General features: G+C 41.3%; 1 protein-coding gene across 3 annotated transcripts in view; it reads left to right on the forward strand.

The window, feature by feature from the left end:
- Nucleotides 1-21,149, forward strand: part of anks1b (ankyrin repeat and sterile alpha motif domain containing 1B) — a 180,917-nt gene that overhangs the window by 125,765 nt on the left and 34,003 nt on the right. For all 3 annotated transcript variants that reach the window (XM_083906997.1, XM_083906998.1, XM_083906999.1), the window contains exons 14-19: nucleotides 458-1,098; nucleotides 1,571-1,693; nucleotides 4,305-4,374; nucleotides 6,406-6,512; nucleotides 14,520-14,618; nucleotides 15,745-15,897. In XM_083906997.1, the coding sequence (XP_083763123.1) occupies nucleotides 458-1,098; nucleotides 1,571-1,693; nucleotides 4,305-4,374; nucleotides 6,406-6,512; nucleotides 14,520-14,618; nucleotides 15,745-15,897 (1,193 nt within the window). The remainder of the gene's footprint in view (nucleotides 1-457; nucleotides 1,099-1,570; nucleotides 1,694-4,304; nucleotides 4,375-6,405; nucleotides 6,513-14,519; nucleotides 14,619-15,744; nucleotides 15,898-21,149) is intronic.

Genomic DNA, 21,149 nt, shown 5'->3' on the forward strand with positions numbered 1-21,149 from the left:
GTCCTAAAGAAGGTAACAAATATGATGATACTCACACACACATCTCTAATTACACAATCACTTACTTACACACCATCAAATGAAGCGTTCACTGCTTTCACTCTACATCACACAGCATAAATATAAATAAAGTCCGTCCGTGGTGTAAGAGTGTCTGTCTGCCCCCAGTGAGATCACGCAAACACACTTAAGTCCAGACACACACACACACTTAAGTCCAGACACACACACTCACTTCAGCAGCCAGACAGTGGAGGTGCAGTGCAGCGCTCTGAAATCCAAGTCAGGAGTTTCTTTTATTAGTCCTTGGAGAATCAAAGCAGAAGACCGACTGCAGCCCGTCTGATCATGTACTTGTTATTCAGAGACTAAAGTAGAATCATAAACGATAATTCCATCATAATCTGAACAATTTAATCCTAATATAACACCATGTTTGTGTGCGTCTTACCCACAGACGACGGGCCGTACCAGCGGGACCCTCCTCCTCCTCCTCCCTGCTCTTCCTCTACATCAAACACTCAGCTAGAGGAGCGAAGGAAGAGCCACATCCCAGAGGAGTTTGCAGGCCTTCTCCATGGATCTTCGCCTGCCTGCGAGACGCCTGATACGCCGTACCATCTCTACAGCCCCAAACCTCGGAAACATCCCGCTACGGAAGTGCAGAGCAGCTTGCTGCAAACCCCCGAGTTCAGCATCGTGATCGGAGGAGGACCCACGCAGGTCTTCTCCAGAACAGAGAGTCAGCTGTCATCTTCTGAGACGAGCACCAGCGACCCCCAAAAGCCTCAGGTGGTGTACCGAACTATCTTCCACACCAGGGTCAACCAGGAACAGGCTTGCCCCAAGAACTCTGAGCGCGTGGACTCATCCCGCGGTTGGTCGACGTTGGACCGACCGCCGTCTTACTGCTCCGATCAGAAGAAGGAAGCGTCGTCGGACCTTCAGGGGAAGCAGGCGGTCGGTGAGTCTGGCTACGAAGAGCGAGCCTGCACGCTGGGGAGGATGAGGTCCATGCCCCGCAGTGTGTTGGACTTGCAGTTGTCCAAGTCTTTGTCCAAGTCTGATTCCAACCTGGTAGCAGTGTCTCCCATACAGGTAAGATTTTCACTTTAAAATAACTCTGAATGAAGCCTCTTTTAGTCAAGTTTACTTTTATGATAAAGTTCCTCAAAGTCCATGTCTACCTCCCAAGATCAAACAAATCTAAAGTGTAAATATTCAGTTGTTTAAACTTTAAATGATGCAGTCGTGGAGATGGTTTGCATCTTGCTGCAGTGTGACTGTGAGGAAAAACAGTCCAGCCCATTAGATAACTCACTAATCTGGGCCAGAGCGCTCACTCCCCACTGTGCAGCACATCTTAGTTAGCGAGAGAACATTCTTTAATCTGTCGTAAATAAATCACAACACAAATACGTAGTCTGTTTGAAGAAAACTCATAACTTCAGATTTTACTGAAATGTTGATGAGCCATGAAAGAGCTTTAATTTTGATAGTTTTTAGTGGATTTAAAGGTCCAGTGTGGAAGAGTTAGCAACATCTGATGGATGCTATTTGTCTTGTGCAGGAGGAGCACAGTTGGGGGTCTGGATCTCGGGGTCAGGGCCCTGGAAGTCCAAACCCAGGGGAGGGCGCCAGCCCCGGGGGACGACTGGAGAGAACTCCCTCCTTCACTGCTGAGTGGGAAGAGGTAAAACATCGTTTCTCTGCTTTTTCTCCAATATTTAGGATGAGTCGAGATCGTTTTGTGGCTAAATTTATTAAAAACCACTGAAGTTTCTTCACCCACAGCTGTGAGCTGATTCTTTTTTCACCCCCGTCGCAATTTCAAAACCACATGGTGACAGCAGTGCAGAAAGAACCCAAATGCTATTTTAATATTCCTCTGAAAGCAGCAGTGAAGCTGCAGGGAGGAACGAGCTTCCATAGAGGAAGCTGTTTCAGTTGTAGAGAGGGTCATGTGCAGAGGTCGAGGTGCTGCGTTTTTCCCGTGTGTTTTTGCCCGAGGCTTCTTTTTTATTATTATAGTAAAGACACAAATGTCATCCAGTGACTGGACACAGTCAGGTGTCGTCCCATCACTGATATTCATTTGTCTCTGGTCGTCAAACACATCATGATACGGCTCGTGTGGAGCGCTCGCAGCGTCCGCATGTTCAGGTGTTTCCAGTTAATATGATCTTAGCCACAGGTGGCGCTGTGAAGTCGGCGATACTCTTCTCAGCAGTGGAGGGATTTCTCACCAGCACTGTCACAACTTTTCTGAAGATGAAGCTGAGAGAGATGTTTCTGAGTGAGGTGACAATGATGAGGAGGACGAGGACTTTTTCCACATATGTTTGAACCAATATTATGTGATATGTGATTTGAGTGTTGTTCACGTCAGGTTGGTGAATCACACAGCACTTGATTTGATTTGAGTACAAGATGAGTCATCAGAGTGAATTTGAGACCATGGCAACTTCTGATATCCACTAGGAATAGTGAAAAAACCCCCAGCTCTTTTGATGTTATTATTATGATGTAGCTGTCATTTCAAGCAACATAAAGGTCAATATTAGCACTGAAATGTTGTTATTTTGTGTATGTTTAAATCACACGCCTGTTCAAATTGGGGAAACTTGGGGCGGATGTTTTGTTTTGAAAAATACCGCGATGTGTCGCAAAATCGTTGTATCGTAATATTATTATTATCGTGGATCGTGTATCATGAGGTTCCCAGTGATTCCTGCCCCTCATGCTAATGCATGTGTGTAAAAGTACATGTGTTCATAACTCTCTGATGGTGATGAATTACCATATGGAGTTTTTTACGTAATTATTCTGAGCAATTAAGGTGACCTTTCCTCTTTAATTGCATGCTGCGCCAGGATGAGATAAGACGACGGCTTCAGGGGAGATGGTGATGACTGATGCACGGGGAAAAAGAAATAACATTGCATTATTAGCAAGAGACAAATATCAAAGGATGTTCAGTGATCCTTGAAAATTGCTGTAGTATTGAGATTGTTTGTGGTTTATTTATTTTTTTATCTGAAGGTTCATCAGTGGCTTGTGATGAAAAGCTGCTAATCTGACAATCAATCAATTTATCATATTTTTGTAGTTTTGCCATTGGAAAATATGCTTCCATGTTTCTGATGCTGGACAATAGGTCGTGGCCTACTGGTCTTAAAATTAAAAGTTAAAAGTTATTTGTTTATTTTACAAATCATCGTCTGACTCCCACTTGCTTTGATTTATTTTATCTGTGTAAAATGTTTATAACCTATGGATGAAGGGTTAATAAAATCCAATTTGTACAAAATAATTCACCGTCTATCCTCCACCAAGCAGTCCCTAACTTTGCCTTTCTTCCATTTAAAGTGAATTTTAGAAAACAATGTATAAACGAAACATTGGCAGAACTGTTGTACCATAGTGATATCATTCATTCTATCAGTCAGTGTATACCGAGTATAGAAATGTTTGATCTTCTTTTTTTTAAAGGGGAACGAGGGAGTTCAGTGTTCGCTTTAATCCACCGCTGCTGCCTTTTATCAGTGTTTAGCCTCAGGTTGTGGACTGTGTGAACTGGTCCTTTGTGCGATAACCATTTTGCTCCAAAGATAAGAGCGACTCCAATGTCTGTCTGCTTGAAAAGACTGAAAAAACCCTGTTTCACTTTGTCACACTTGGACCTGGTGCAGCTCTGCTCTGCTCTGCTCAGAGAGAATTTGCCAAACGCTTTTCTCTGGCTTCACTTTTTGCCCAAAAGTTGGGTTAATCTCAGGCAACATGACGACTCAGTGAGGTTTCAGAGAAGATCACAGTTTGCGTTTGCAAAGAAACTCTTTCAGAATATTAACTACATGCATGAAATGTGTGCAGTGTGCAGGTTCCTCTCAGCCATGTCAGTGCTGACCGGTGGATGGATGTGCAGATCACATAGATCAGTGGTTTAGCAGCAGGTCCTGGGTCAGGACTGACATTCAGCCACACACTAATGAGGCCACAGTCGCTCTCTCTCTCTCTCCTCTTCCTTCATCTCTGCTCCGTCTTGAAGTTTTTGTGCTAACAAATCTTTTTTCACCCCCCCGCCCTCCGTCTGGTCTCCATGCTTTTTTCAATTCACCAGGGAAATGATTGACATTCAGAGTGCTGGCTGGCGTAATGATCATGTTATGTGTCACTTGAATCCAGAAATAGGGGTTAGCCTTATTACTGGAAAATGACTTTTCCCTTTGCACACGCTGTACAATCGCTCTCTAACTCTAACTGCTCTTCTCTCTCTCTCTCTCTCTCTCGCTCTCTGTGTTCAGATTGACAAGATTATGAGCTCCATCGGTGCTGGGATTGGTAGTGGATTGGACATCAAGGAGGACACCTCAGGTAAAGCCCCACACAAGTGTGTGTGTGTGAGAGTGTGAATAAATCTGACTGGAAGTGACAATGATAACATCGCTGTCACAAACTCTGAAGTGATTCTTGAGATGTGAGAAATCGGAGTCAACAGTGGAGCCAGGTTTTCTAAAAAAAAAAAAAGATTTGTAAGAAGATGAGAACAATAAATAATGAAGGAGTCTCAGACCAAATCAGTCATTGACCAAACTCGTCCCCACCGAGTAAATGTTCTTTTTTGGAATTCTGGTAAGACATACTTTTGTAATCATGGTAAAAATGTATCGGCAGAATTAAAGCTGCAGTGTGTGAGCTCTAATGTTGAGACTACAGAGAGAGAGAGGAACCTTTCTAATCACTGACAGGAAATATGACCACGACTTAAACTGAAGTTTTGTGCCCTTAGCAATTCCCGTGGTCTTTATTCCTGTTTATTCACTCTTGTAAAGATGCAGCAGGCGCAGAGATGCAGTTAAAGACACAGGTACTTTTTCCTCCTCCTCCTCAGAAGCAGGTGTTCTGTGTCATAAGAAGCAAACATGCCATGGATTACACAGAATAACCCAGTTCCTTTGAGACGGAGATTCATTTATTGTGTTTTTTTTTTTTTCGCTGAAAACTCAGTCCTGGTGCCAAAGAGAATAAGAAAGTGTATCTGTGTAAAAAAAAAAATCTGCTTAAGCATTTTTAATTCTAATAATCTGGAATGATATTTAGCTGCATGTTTATGCGAGTACATTTTGCGAGTACATTTTGACTTTCCTGTGTGCAGTACGTCCACTTTGTTCACCTGCGTTCTCCTCATCTCTGATAAACGCGCTCATCCCTCTCTCCCTACATTGACTCCCCTCTCCTCCACCTCCTGATCCCCTCCCCTCTCTCCCTCTCTCTCTGTCTTTCATCTGTGAATGCACAGCCTCAGTTAACCATGGTTACCACTGGGGAAAAATCCTGTTTGTGCCAAACCTTCTTTACCCCCCTCCCTCCCCCTCCATCGATACAGATAGCTAACAGTATACCACACACTCTCTCACAGGCCAGTGTGTGTGTATGTAGACTGCATACGTACGTTCACCGCGGTGCAAAGGAGTGGGAGGGAACTCGCTCTGCTTCTTGCAGACAAAAGAAGCTCGAGCTGCTGTGGAACTGGAGTGAGCGATAGAGATATATGGAGAGAGAGAGAGAGAGAGAGAGAGAGAGAGAGAGAGAGGGGCAGCGATCGAAACCCTGAGAGGAAGATAGAGACAGGAGGTAGACAGAGGTGAGGGAGGAGGAGAGAAAGTGAGGGGACGAGGAAGGAAAGCAGCGCTCAGAAAAGGAGAGAGAGAGAGAGAGAGAGAGGGGAGGCTGCAGAAGAATACAGATGAGAGTGGGAGTACTTGATAAAAAGAAATCTACAGCACAGGCAGCTCTCGCTCTCTTTCCTCTCTCTTACGCACACACTCTTACATTTACACACACACGCACACACTCAGGAGCAGTCAAGCGAGCGCAACAGCTGAAAAAAAAAGAAAGCGACCAAAGCTTGTGGGCACAGTGGGTTCCGTGCGCGTGGATCTGTAACTCCAAACACACGTCGCTGGGAGGGATTTAACCCCCCAAGACAGAAGCTCTTTTCTGGATACAACTTCAGCCTTCACCCCTCCTCCTCTGCCACCCTCCTTCTCCGTCCTCTCTGGTTGGATTCAGAGAGAGCATCATCTGGACTCCTTAACCTCCTCCTTTTACCCACTTGCACCCTCGCATGCTGACCCTCTCCATCCTCACCATGCCTCTAGCCTAGCTCTCCCCTTCCTCTTCCTCACCTTTCCCTCCCCCTCCTCCTCCTCTTCCCCTTTATTCTTTATTCCACCTGCTGCCTTGCCCAAAAGACTCCTGAGAAAGGCATGGCGGGCTCCTTCGACAGCCACTTTGCCCGCCATAACATGATGTGGCAGTGCCAGCTCTCTCAGCCGGACTGCCGCTGCTACCGCGTGGACGGCTACTCCCTACTGAAGCGTTTGCCCCTCCACCCTCTCATAGGTCCCCGCTGCCCGATGCAGTCCGTGGGCCAGTGGCTGGACTCCATCGGCTTGGTCCAGTACGAGAACCACCTGCTGGCGAACGGGTTTGACAACGTGCAGTTCATGGTGAGTGTTTTCGCTGAATGTAAAAACCCTCATGCTCATGTGTCACCTATACTTGATCTTTCATGTCTTTGTTTGGGTCTTTGAATGCATCATGTGTCCCTCCCTCTGATCGCTCTCTCAGCTTCCCAGGGTTTATCTTAGATCTCTGTCATTTTTATTCTTTCTATCATCCTCTCTCTCTCCCTTTTCCTCCTCTGTGATTCTTCCTCTCCCATCATCCCTGCCTCTCCCTACTGATGCCATGTGAGGTCCTCCTACGCACAGAAATCCTACGCCACATCTCTTCCACCACAGCAAAACAACTCCAGCCTCAAGCTGCACACATAATATACACTCACACACTGCACTGAAGCACCATGCTCTCTTTAATCCTTTTTGCATGCATGCTTTATTATATTATTATGTATTATTTTGGTATTATAAGACCGCAGGTACAACCACCTGTAGCCGGTGCATCGGGACGCAGCCCCATCCTGTTAATGCTCAATGGTTTGTTGATCTCCAGCGACACTGGAGGGGGTTATTTAGCATTTGGAGAAATTCTTAACGTGGATTTTGCATGCATTTTAGCGTAGGCAGGCTTCTACAGGAAAGGAAGGGTAATGCGTAATTCTAATGCTGGGAAGCAGAAAAAGAACCTGCACCACAGTGACACAGAGAGAAAGAGATGCTGACTGCATGAGTTTATCTGGAGTTTCTGTGCCATTAGTGCATGAAACATCAGACTGTGTCTCCAAAATGGCAACTTCAGGACCCACAGAAACATGTATTTCTTCATATGTCAGTTTCTGCGCATTGATATGATCTTTATTATTTTGTTGATGACGACTAACGTGGAGGCATTTGAAACAAGTGTGTGTGTGTGTCGCAGTCCTCCACTCAGTATGACCTGCATCTGTTGCTTTGGTTACCCTGGTAACAGGATGAAATCATAGAATCTCTGATTCTTTCTCTCTTTCACATTTCCAAATGTAGTCAGTCAGTTTGTTTCTGTAATTCTGGTTTTAGTCTCCAGCGTTCTGAAGCATTTCATATCATTTATTCATCTCCATATCTACTTCCATTTCTATTCCTTCCCCATTAATTCCTCTTTTTTTTAACCTTTTTTATCAGTGGAATTGAAACCGCACCATTTCAATGTTTCAGGACATAAATAAAACACACTCACATTACAACTTCACTTACAAGCGCTGGCTACCGATAAAATAAATTGGAAAAAGTGTTTTCCTCATCCTGTGAATCCTCACAGAGTGAATGATAACGCCTGCAGCATTAATATTTTAGCATTTCTGCACAGATTTAGCCTTGATTTGCTTTTCAGGGTTAGAACAGAAGAAGATTCTATGCATTTGCAACGTAAGGCGATATCTTTCCATTATAGGTTGGTGTTTGTTTTTTGTTATCAGCATTAATCAGAAAGTATAAAGTTGCATCAAGTTGCTTTTTCACTATTCACATAATCAATTCTCTTGATCAGAAGCCTTTTTGGAACATTACATCATTTTGTTAAAGTATAAAAGCAGACACATACAAATAATGGCCTCTTCATACATATATGAAGTCATTTCATGATGCATTTGTGTTTTTATGTCTAGTATTTGAATTCTAGAAGTTCCTGAGAAGAATATCTTGCTTTATCCAAAGTGGAGAATTTAATGCTGTCAATGTTGTCAAACTTATTTTAAGTTCAGTGGCCACATACGACACAATATGATCTCAATAGTGGGCTGGACCAGTAAAATAATAGCCTAATAACTTATTATTAACAAGACTCCAAATGATTCCCTTTATTGTACAAGTACAAGATTCTTTGCTTTCATTTTTGGTTTTTAGACAAAACATCAACACGAGACATTTGAGAACATCCTCATTTCCAGGTTTGAGAAACACTGATCAACATTTTCTGACTTCCGACTTCTGTTTTATGGACCAAACGATTACTCGATTAATCGAGAAAATAGTAAGTTGCAGCTCTCGTTTCAGGCCGTGACAGAGTCAAAACACGATAAAACTTGAGAGAAGATGCAACACTCCAACGACCAGGGGTTCAAATAAAAGGCCAAAATAACGAATAAAACAACAGCATTGTCTGAATTGTACTTTAAACAGGAGCCGGTTCATTTTTAAATAATTAATTATCTTCTCACTCACATAAATATCAATAAACACCTCTCATTTTTTAACTCTCAGCGGCTTAAAGTCACAACCTTTCCACACCCATGTGACCTCTGGTTATTTGCTGTGTCAACTAAGTCTCATTTTTATTCACAGTGAGTCTACAGCGGTCAGAGAATGAATGAATGTTTATCTGTTAATCATGTCCTTAAGTGAACTCCTTCTCCTGCTGGCACTCTCATAAACACAGATGAACATGCCATCACGTCAGTGTGCCAACATGTTTTACTGTCATGTTGCACCTACTTTAAAAGTTGTTAACAGAGCTGGCAGAGCTTTCCCAGAGACTTAAGGATTCCCCTGCTCTCGCCTCTCGTCTCTAAAAATGTTTCTCCGCCGCTTTACAAAAAACGCCTTTAGACGCAATTAATAACAGCCTTTAAAAAAACATGGTGGGGACTTCAAAGTCCTGTTTGTGTGCGAGTGAGTCTGTCTGGGTCTGTCTCTGTGGAAAGCTGTTTTATTTTGTGCGTGTCCCACTTGCCGAGTGGAGATTTTGCCTCTTTGTGTTGTTTATATGATTATATTTCAACCTTGGAAAAATGGAAATATTCACACAGGTCACTGTATGAGGAAGATAAATCATCTATTTTTCTCTTTTGAATTCAAGGACAGTTCAGGTTCATCTGTAGGACTCGTACTGTAGATAGGCTTGCAAATGCATGTGACCTCGAGGCTGATCTGCACCAGTGTGTAGGGAGAAGACCCTGCTGCACGTAAACACAGACTATTCCCATCCAGCGCTAATTAGGGTCATCGGAAGTGGGCGGGGTTTTTTTTGGCACCTTAAGCAGACAGCAGAGGATAAGTGCTGCTGGATTGATGGACAAACAGCAAAGGCAGCATTTAGCATGGATGGAAAAGTCTGTTACATACACAGCGTGTGTGAGTGTGTAGATGCAGCATAAGATACTGAACAAAGAAGCAGATTCATGCACAGATTTTGTAGTTTGTATTTATTGTGTAACTCTAAGCTACACGGAGCCAGTGTAGTTGAGAGGGCGTGGCTATGAAACCTAAACAAACTGCTAAAAAAGATGCCAACAAATCTGTCTTATTTACCTGAGACCAACTGCAGAATAAAGTGATGCTGTCATGTTTAGATGCGGTCGTCACTAAAGCTGCAACTAACGATTATTTTCATCATCGATTAATCGAGTAATCGTTTGGTCCAGAAAAATCAGTGTTTGTCAAACCTGGAAATGATGATGCTCTTGAATGTCTTGTCTCGGAGAGCTCTGACCTCCGCCAAGGCAGCTCAGCCCCCCACAAAATAGCGATTAAAATAGTGATAGGGTCTATGGATCACAGCAAAAATGTTCCTGGTCCCATTGTGGACTTTTCCTGAAAATTTCATTAAAATCTGTCTACGACTTTTCAAGTTATGTTGCTAACAGACAGACGGAACGTATACCTCCTGGCGGCGGTCAAATATTTAAATTTAAGAGGCTAAAACAATCAGAAATCTTGATTTAATCATGAAACTGATTAAATTAAACTGATTTATTAAAATAATCAATAAAATTGACAATTAATTGTCCAAGGCACTTGCACACTGTATGTGATTGAGACTAAATTGCTTTTTTTTTTACCGTTTAGTCTTTTACTTGGTTTTACCAGTTAATGAAGGCAAAGATAAAGCCGTGTTGAGATTGTAAGGAAAATACATAAGGATGCAGTATTATAGATAGCACAAGGGAAAAGATAGCATGTGATATTAGTCAGGTACAGTCGTCTGTGCGCTGATAAAGAGCAGCTGCGAGGCTGGTAGAATTAATTAGACCTAGCTTTTTCCTCAAAGAGAGATACTATGAGAGAACATTACAAATACAATGTAAATAAATCCAAACAAAATTCATCATTTGTACTGCTTTATCTTCTTTTTTAAATTTTAATCTGAAAGAAAATATGAGCAGCAAACAACCACTGATGTGGGGGATTTAGGCTTAAGGGAAAACTTAAGCCGCTGCTTTGCCATATCAGCAAACAAGCACACACACACAAAAAAAAAACGACTGCATGAAATGAATTTGAGTTGGTCTGAAACGTAAATAGAGAATAAAATCGTGTGTGAAAAGAGGGAAACATCTTTGACAGCAGAGCCATGGAGGCGAGAGGCTGAGGGGACGAGCACATGACTGAGATACAATAGACCGAGCATCATCTGTAGTCGTGGCATCAGCCCGTTTGTGTTGATAATGGCCTCCACCACTATCACTGAATAACAATTTTTGCTCTATCTCTCGTCTTGGCTCAATCCCCCCCTCAGTCCCCTCCCCCTGCACTTGTACATGAATTCTAATTCTCATGACCCACTGCTGCGCCGTCATTATGCAGAGTACGCAAAGTATCACAAGCAAACCGCGGGTGACGGCAGTCGTATCAACAATGAGGAGGATGCTAAACACCTTCTTCTGCCTTCTGGCATAAAAGCATGGTTAGAATTCAAAAAACAGTGCTGCACAAACACACACACCACAACAATACCACCATATCAGTTTACTTCAACAATAAAAAGTAGAAAATAGGCTGAAGAAATGAAGCCAAACCCTGATGACTCGATGGCTGAATCACAATTCTTTTGCTTAGAATTGAGATCACGACTCTCTGGCACGATTTTAGAGACATACCGCAGTTTAAAAAGACTTGACGATCCTGAAAACGTGGGTTAATCTCCGACATTTCGCAAAGGAAAAGTCTAAAATATAATTTAACAGAGGAGTCCGGTTAGCGACAGCACTGCTGAACCTTTTTTTTCGGCACAAGCTCGGCTCGGGTGGTCGTGTGATTCCTGTAACTACCACCTTAGCGCACACTTTCTCCTGCATACTATTCAGAGAGAAAGCAGCGACGAGGCTGCAGTGAGAAACAGAGAGGAATTTATTAATTAATCGTTTATTAGCGATGCAGCTTATGAAATAAAATGCATAAGCCTCGTTGTCATTTAGACAACTCATTTAGAAATGAGATCACGCATAGTTTTTATTATACATACATATACATATTTTTTGTGCAGCCCTATTGAACACACAGTGTTGTCATAAATCGGTTTTCTGTTTATCACGTCTTCGTATGCGCTTGGCAGATATGGGGCGAACTTAATATGGTTCACAAATGTTTAGAGAACGAAAAAGAAAGACCAAAATATAAAGGTTTCCATCTCGCTCGATCAGGAGCCCAACAGGGAGCAATTAGTCAAGCCTTGAATTCCCCCTGCAAATCTACTCTGCGAGTCATTACTCTGCTGTAAAGTTGTAGCGGCGGTTACTCCCGACGTCGCCTCTGCTCTGTGCTCTATTAATCAGCCTGGGAGCTGATCTATGAACTGCCCTGTTTCTCGATGAGGCCCCCGGCATACCGGCTGCTGAGAGGAATAGGGAGGAAAGAATAAGTTGCGGCTCAGGATGAGGCCCGATCAGCTGCGGGGATGAGTTTTTACTAACAAGCCTCCTGAAGCATCAGTCACTCTGTGCAGAGAGTGTGATGTGACAGAGAACTCACAGCATGGAGAATTGACCGATATGGTTTTATATACAACACGAGTAGAAAAAGCAACACCAACGTTAATGAAATGAGGCCAGACGTCGTAACCTGACACGACAGATGGTTTGTTAGTATGGCAGCGTCTGGGCTGATGCAGGTGATCGGCCCAAACCATCTGCCTTTCATTGAGGAAAAGGTTTCGTCCAGTTCTCATGATGATGATGATGTAAGTGGGGCTGTCTGAGTATCGACTAATGCTAACATAAGTCTGATACATTTGCTTCATAGCTTTTAAACCACTGGGCTGTTAACAGCACATCTATGCTGACGCTTTCACCGCCTCACTGTAACCAAGCCATTTCAAAACACATCATGTTCTGCTCCCATAAAGAAGAAATAAATGGCTCACAACATTAAAATGCTATTTCGCTGCTCCTTTACATTTACATCACATTATGTATACAGTGTGTGTGGTTATTAAAGCATTAGAATGTTTGTCCAAATTCCAGGGATTTAAATCTGTGTCAGACACTGATGAGTGTTGTGTTGGATTTATTTCGATTTAATGGCTGTACGATTGTCCAAAAAAAGTTAAATGAGTGAGTTCTTCTGCTTCCTTTTTTCCAAGATAACTTTTACTTCTTTTTACTTTATTGAACTGTTTGGGTATTAACAGTACTGAGAAGCTGACTTTAAAAAAACAACAACGTGTGATACGTTGAGGAATCTTGTTTGTGATTGGACGGTGGTTTCACAAAAGTCCAGAGGTTCTACCGTAATGACAAGTATATGGGTGCAAAGATCTATTTCTCTGCTTTCTGGTATCTGTCCATCCATCTTTTACCGCTTGGAGAGGTCGCCAGTCCAAAGTTTTTGAAAAATCACAAACGGTCTAGGAGTTACGACAGTGAGAAGTACGTTTGCCAAATCCTGTCGCTGAGTGTTAATGGATTTCGATTTCTCCATCATCATCATCATCATGTCATTTTTTGTCCCATTGGACAATACCAGCGGTCAATCACATGTGTGGCCACTCATTATGTGCTATGCAAAAAGACCTTAAACTCAAAAATCTAGCAGTCTCATTGTTCCGTAGACTATCATTCAAAGTGACTTGTTTCTACAACCAGCACATTCACCCCCCTGGTGGCCAACTGCTACCTAAATACTTACTTTATGGAAGATCGTTCTCATTTAGTCTGTGGTTAAAACAGCACGTGGCTAATTGAAGTTTAAGAAATTAAGAAATGTAAAAATATAGATATGTAGGTTCTCTAATCTGCTGAATGCATGGTTTACTTTTTGTCCTTGTGAGAAGTTTCCCAGCTTTTGCTTTTATTGATGATACCCAGGTTGTACACATTTATAATGAGAGTCAGTATCTGCAGTAACAGTAACAGTAAAAACATTGTGCTCTCAGAGAATTCAAGAAAGTAAATAAACTATATAGTTAGAAGCATTAATTACACACCGTCACCTTTGTGCATGTTTCTCAGGATTTCACCACTTTGTCGACTGAGGTTGTTCACAGCTATTAAAATTCAAATTTTTTATACTAAATTAATTTGTCTTTTCCCAAGGATGCCAGGCTGCAGCGAGCATGTACACCACTTAACGCAGGATATTATTAAATACCTGAAGCTCGCCGTGCAGGACATTTCCCCCCGTCTTATTAATTTGAAAATGCAATGATAGGAATTCTTGCAGATTCGTGTGCACGAAAACGCAATGATTGCAGCAGATCTGCCGCTGAGATTTCCCGGTGAATGGTCTTTATTTTGCAGGGGGAGGTGAACGGTAAATGACAGCTACAGCCATGTCTCCTATCTTGAATTAAAATGTCACAGCTGCGGAGCAAAATGTCCTTTTTTTCAAGGGAACGGCGATCTCGAAGTGGACAGAAAGTGAAATAGAAGCAGGGGGGAAAAAAAGCAGATAAGTGGTATCTACGTGCGTTCTTTCTCCTCATCATTTGGATGTTTATAGTTGTTATTAGATTGAAAGGAAGGAAAAGTTGAGTCCTTGTGTGGTCTCTGGTCCCTCCGTCCCTGTCCTCCTTCACTATTTATTTATTTATTTATTTATTTATTTATGCACCATTATTTTTTACAGTTACCTCCTTTTACCTTCCTCCTCCGGTGTGATCCATATGTCTAATGGTACGTCTGGCTGAGTTGCTGCGGCTGTCTAACTGCAGCTCTTCCCCATCCCTTCCTGTAATTATCGAATATCTGTATGAAGACATGCTCTCCTGCTGTGTGCGTGTTGTGTTTTTAAAGGAGACTGTGAAAAGTCTTATTTTTAATCTTTTTAATCTTTAACCTCATTTGTTGTTGTGTTGCTCTGCAGGGCAGTAACGTGGTGGAGGACCAGGACCTGCTGGAGATTGGGCTCCTCAACTCGGCCCACAGACAAAGGCTGCTGCAGGCCATACGGCTGCTGCCCAGGGTCAGTACTGCAGACCATCAGAAATAAGGACAATTTAGTCACTTCATCAGCGATGTTTCCTTTAAATTTAACGCAAATAGTAACCGGAGATCCAGTTAAAGATGAGGACACCTTCTCTGATTTTCTGCTCAGGAGAACGGTTAAGCTTTAGAAGCAAAAGCTGCTTCTAAGAACAACATGACATCACCACTCTCTTATGTTCTGATGGAGGTAAAGTGGACCATAGAGCAGTTACTGCAGATGGTGGGTTGCACTTTGAGGCTGTATATTTCACACAGATTTTTCTTTGTACGTTGTTATTAGGGATTATTGGAAATGTAAGACTGATATTTCAAAATATCGGTTTCCATCACTTTTTTGAATACACCTTTTAACTTATAGATAGATTTGACTGTTATTGATGACATTGACATGATTTATGTTCCTATATTACTTCATTGATGAATGATCATGGAGTATTTGCACATGTGGGCTACTGTAAATGAAGTAGTAAATAATAGGCTGTTTGGAGTAAGAACAGAATAAAGGATCTCCACTCCACACACCTTCCTTCCTTCCTTCCTTCCTCCTCTTCTCAGCCCTGCTAAAACTTTTATTTTGAAACACTGTGAAGAAAAAGAAACAAACATTTGACTCTGGCCTCACATTTGAAGCCAAACACACCCGACATGAAGCGAGAAATAGTGGAGATGTCTTTGAAGCGTGTTGTTTGCATCTCAATCTCCTTATCCTCCTTTTTCCTTTCTCCTCCAGATGTCAGGCTGATGTTTGCTCTGTGGAGATGCTCACTTAGATTGTTGCTATCAAGTTCCTGTTGTCGACTCATTCCTCTTGTACTCTGTGGACACTGCACTGAATCCTTAATGTGTAAAAGAGGCCACTGCAGTAGATCTAAGAAAGGAAGACGCGATGAAGTATAACATGAGTGGAATTCAAACAGCTGCTGTGTTAGATAACTGTGCGTACAGTACAGTATCTTTAGGTAGCTGCAGGGTTATGTAACTAATACTGCATCACATCACACCCAGTGTTCAGAATCACTCATGATGACACCACGAAATGAAGAATAAACAATCACGAATGACCACTCATCATCTCTCTCATCGTCTCTCTCCTCGTACCAAAGGTTCGGCCCATCGGCTACGACGGCAACAACCCCACGTCTGTGGCAGAGTGGCTGGAGTCGCTGGAGCTCGGTGACTACACCAAGTCTTTCCTCATCAACGGCTACACCTCAATGGAGCTGGTCAAGAAGATCTGGGAGATCGAGCTCATCAATGTGAGTCTCTTTCTTTCTTTCTTTTTTTACACTCCCGCCCAGTGAAGCGCGAGGAGCTGTTCCTACCTGATCCGTACCGTAAACTGGATTTGTTCCACACACTTGAAGTGTTAATAATTATCATATTATAATACATTTTATACATACTTTACTTGTGCTAAGTCAGAGTCTGAGCCCGACATGTCCCTCCGTCACAGTGATCATCACTACTGTAGTTTCTTTTCTTGAAGTGATCCCACGTACACTGCACCATTGCCAGAAATGCTTACAGAACACAACGTGTATTAATCCGTGGCTGAAAATAGTCTGCGACAAATGCTCTACATTCACTGCAGTAACATTTTTCTAACAAAAAAAAAAAAGCCACAGTGCTACACTCACAGTGAAACTGATGAGTTGTGACCTGGTTTTGTCACCATTTGCTGTTTTCTTCTTCAGCAAACAGAAAATAGATTCTGATAGTTCCAACAAGAGGCGACATAGAAAAGATGAAACATAGAAAAATGTCCAAGAAGTGCTTTTTTCCTAGATCTGTCCTCCCCGCAGTAACTATATACAGTACACTCAAAACGGAGGGAACTGTTACCAGTTTATGCCGAAATGTGTTCACATTTTCAACAAAGTGCTGATAAAATAGCTGTTATTTAGTGTTCAGGTGTTGAAAATCAGAATTTTAAAGATCCTTTACAGTAAATAATGCAGTCAAAGCACAATATAATCGCTATGTAGCCATGTAGAATTAGAAAACACCAACGGATATACGCCGTAATTAGCACAAATGCTAAGTCACGCAGGACAAATAACCCACCTAACTTAATTACTTGACAGTTTATAATTAATAATAATTTTTTAACATGCATTACAGTAAATAAATACTGCCAAAGCACAATGTAATCAATTTTAGCCGTATAGAATGAGAAAGCACCAATGTAAATATGCCAGAATTAGCACAAATGCTAAGTCACGCAGGACAAACTAACCTAACTAAAGTGCTTGACAGTTAAAACTAGTATTCACGACTACTTGTAATGACTGGGTGAATTGAATCAAACTGTGAGAACAACTCATATTTGCAGACTTCACATATTCCACATTATTATTATTATTATTAGGATGCAGTGATTCTCCAGTGAGAGGGGAATATAAATGGTGATAAAGCCCAGCGCTGTTTTGTGATAAAGGACAGTGGAGTCACAGCTGGGGCTTTTGTGCCGCTCGTCCTCATCGTTCACCCCCGTGACACAGAATTTGTGTGTGCTACTACTACGCGCTGGTAGATATTGCACCATACATCAGTGTGGAGCGAAACACACACACACACACACACACACAAGCTTTGCCCTCTGGATTTTATCCAAAGCACCAGGCTGAAGTCGATGTGAAAGTTTCCCTCTGTGGGTCGAGAGCTGAGGATGCGCTGTGCTCAAATACCCATGAGGCCCTCGCTCTCATTACTGTGCTGAGTAAACAAACAGGGATGAGGTGCATGTTTGGTTTTATAACACATACTATCTTCACTTTTCTTGATTTTTCCTCTCGTCTTACACGTGTTTGCCTCATAACAGCTGTTTTCTCTCCCCCCCCACCCCCCCCCCACCCCCTCCGTCTGTTAATATCAGTTCTGTCTGGATAACACGGTTTGACATTTGAGCTGCCGTGTTGTCATGAGTAATGCAGAACTTCACAAAATCTTCCACTCTGGCTTTCAACCGCAGCCTGATCTCATCACAGCGACGCTGTCGCTTTTGATGCCGAGAGTATAAATCACGCTGGAAACGTAGAGGGAACCCGACATACACATTTCACTGTGTATGAGTGTGTGTGCATGTGTGTGTGAGAGATGGAAATGGAGCAAAAAAGAGTGATGAATTGATGAGTGATCAGCTGGAGGAGGAGGCGGAGAGGGAGTTATATAAGCATGTGGGATGCAAGATGTTTCAGTGTGTGCTGGGGAAACCACCCACATGCTGTGCTTGTGTGTGTGTGTGTGTGTGTGTGTATTTCTGGATGCATATGTGCGATGGAGAGAGTGTGAATACGTGTGCCTGTGTTTACGTGCGTGCTTAAAAAAATCTTGTTAAATTGCACATGGAGCTATTAATCGTCTGCTTCCGAAGTCTGTATCGTCAAATATACATAATACACCGCCCATAAGAGTTTTGGGTTATAAATGAGTGTGTGAGGATGTAGTGCAGACTGAAGCCACAAGAGGCTGCACAAGCACCAACTACTGTATGTGTATTGTCAGTATTTAGACCGATAATATACAATTGTATCAAGCTATATGTTTATACAGGACAGTTCTGAGTCAGTGATTTACAGTATATATAAGCAGCAGCAGCGGAGATTGTTGATACAAAATTATACTGATATCAACTTTAATTATAGCATAATAATAATAATGGTAATGATATGATGTGAATAATAATAGCCTCTAAACGGGATCTGGATCCTGCAACCTGCCAGGATAATGAAGTCATATTCATACCCTGAGCGTGAGTGCACCACGGGAATCAATTAATAAAAACATGACATTGTCGTTAGCTTGTGGAAAAAAACTAAGTATTTGAGACCAAGAAAAAAAATGATTGATCAAGAATAATAACCATGTTTGAAACAGATCTCATGGACTCTGCAGCAGAACACTGTCGCTGAAGTTGTCTCTCGGGGTCATGGAGAGGTCACCGCTGCTGCACCCCAGAGACGGCAGAGTGAGATATTAAAAAAAAAAGCTGATGTGGAGAGGATGGAATCATAGAAGAAAAGATGGGAAAATGGGGATGGGGGGGGTGGATGTGTTGTAAAAATAGGCTCGGTCCACTCACTGCCTTCAAGTAATGACCAGATAATCGCTATGGGCAACAGATGCTGTGGTGTCTACAGTGACAGGGGAGGGAGTGTCAGACATTGTTGGAGTACTTTAAAATAGAAAAGTGTGTGTCTGTGTGTTTGATGGAGCACATATGTGCAGCTCTGTTGCTTTGGGAGAAACATCCACAGAACACCTTTTAATCCTGGCTGTCCTCACTCATCACTCACACACACACACACACACACACACACACACATTCTTGTACTTGCTGCATACTGAGGACCAGCATTTCCACTTTATAAATCACCACAATTACAAATATCTACTTCATGAATGACATCTACAAAGAACTACTGGTTGCAGTACAATACAATGTCTGCAGGAGGAGCCCTAGAGCAAAAAGGGCTGGAAAACTTATTTGATTTTTTTTTTTTTTTTTGGTCCAAATTTTGACAAAAATGTCATACTATACTGTCATCCAAAATTTGAAAAAAATCTTTGACAGAAACATTTTGGTCCAAAATTTGGCCCACAATTTGAAAAGAATATACTATGTCGTCCAAAATTTGAATGAAAATTTGACCCCAATTTTTGGTCCAAAATTTGAAAAAATATGAAAAAAAAGTCGTCCAAAATTTGACAAAAACGTCATACTATACTATGTCATCCAAAAGTTGAAAAAAAATTGAAAAAAAAAATTTGGTCCAAAATTTGACAAAAAAAAAATTGGTCCAAAATTTGACAAAAACGTCATACTATACCATGTCGTCCAAATTTTTTTATTTTTTTTGACAAATTGAGTATAACATGTTATAGCAACCTAAGGAAGTGATTTGAATGAAAACAAAGTGAGGACCGGCCAAAATGTCCTCACTCTGTAAAAATGACCTCACTCAGATTTTAATCGTTTTAGTTTTATTCTTTAGGTTATGTATTTAATTTCATTCAAAAACTGTCCATATCTTGAATGAAAAGGAGCAGAAAGAAGAATAATCTTATTTACTCGTTTACCCCTTTTATCCCAAGTAATCGATTTACGGCAGTATATAAAACAGAATAACAACAACGTACACCAAATGAAGCGAGTAAATGAAATAGTCCTGGTCCAACACAGCCACTCACTTTGCTGTTGTTCAGACAAACGAGAACATTACAAAACTTCAAAGTGGAAAATTGGAAGGATTCTTTGGTTTGTTCCATCGACTGATTCCTGTCACAGAGATGCAACGTCGTGGTTAGATCAAGGTTAGACGTTAACTAGTTATCGATGATAATGATTGATGTGGGTTAGGGATAAGTGTGTCTTAATGTGTAGAAGTCACTTAAGGATATAGTCCTTAAAAGGATAGATTCACAAATCAGGGAGAAATACTTTATGTAATCACTGTAGTTTGACTCATTTTGCCCAATTTAACTGTTATAATAATGGATGACTCAGTTCTATTAATGTGGGACTTTTTAATGATGTCATCATTTTTTGTAGGTGTGGATAAAATCTAATAATCTGTCCGTTCAAACCAGTCAATAATATTCTCAACAATACGGTAAATACTTGTCCTAATCCACAGAAAAACATATTGTTTTGGTTGAAATTATTCACAGAAAAAAGGAATTTTTTTATCCCTTTTTATGCTTTAATATAATTTAAAGTGTTAATCAAAACACCCTGCACATATTTGCGTTGCGTAACAGCAACAAAAAATGCTCCTTTGTATTTACTTAAAGAGAGAAAAGTGTGATTTTAAATGAGCTTATAAAGATGAAATGATTGTGTGAAATCAGTGACACTTTGTCTGGCTCAAGACTGTAACACCAATTATTTTGGACACATAATAAACTGGAGGATTCACTCATTTGTTCTTGCGTTTTGAGACAAAGAAAAGATTCAGTTCAGAATTTAAGAATCAAAGAACAAATCACATTATTGGTGAAATAATCTGCTGATTACTAACTGGCTGTGACGCCTCAGAAACTCTGTGTGTGTGCAGTGAAGAAGGGATTTAAAGCCTTCAAGACCTGAACGTATTAAATCTAATTGAGCTTGTTTTTAAATTATTGAACGAATATTAATTTATTTAAATGGATTCCATAATTAAAACTGGTCAACTGTGCACACAGTGCATAATTGGATTTTTTTCTTACACTGTTAGGATTTCACTATAAACTCTGATTCCACCCATATTCAAACAATAATGATGTCTGGGGCTGCAGAGTTTGAATAAAATAACACGTTTTTCTTTAGTTTGCTGCGCTTTGATTTGCAATTTCTTCAATTGGCATAAAACAGAATTATCCTTCATTTCCTCAAGTTATTACCAGTACTTAAAATTAAATGAAAATGACTCTCGTTTTGTTTTATGTCTCTCATTTTATCTGACGTTCTGTGCGAGGATGATTATTTTAGATTGACAGCACAAAGATCACAAATTATTCAAGCAAA

This window comes from Microchirus variegatus, assembly GCF_963457635.1.
Source record: "Microchirus variegatus genome assembly, chromosome: 20".
Classification (NCBI taxonomy): domain Eukaryota; kingdom Metazoa; phylum Chordata; class Actinopteri; order Pleuronectiformes; family Soleidae; genus Microchirus; species Microchirus variegatus.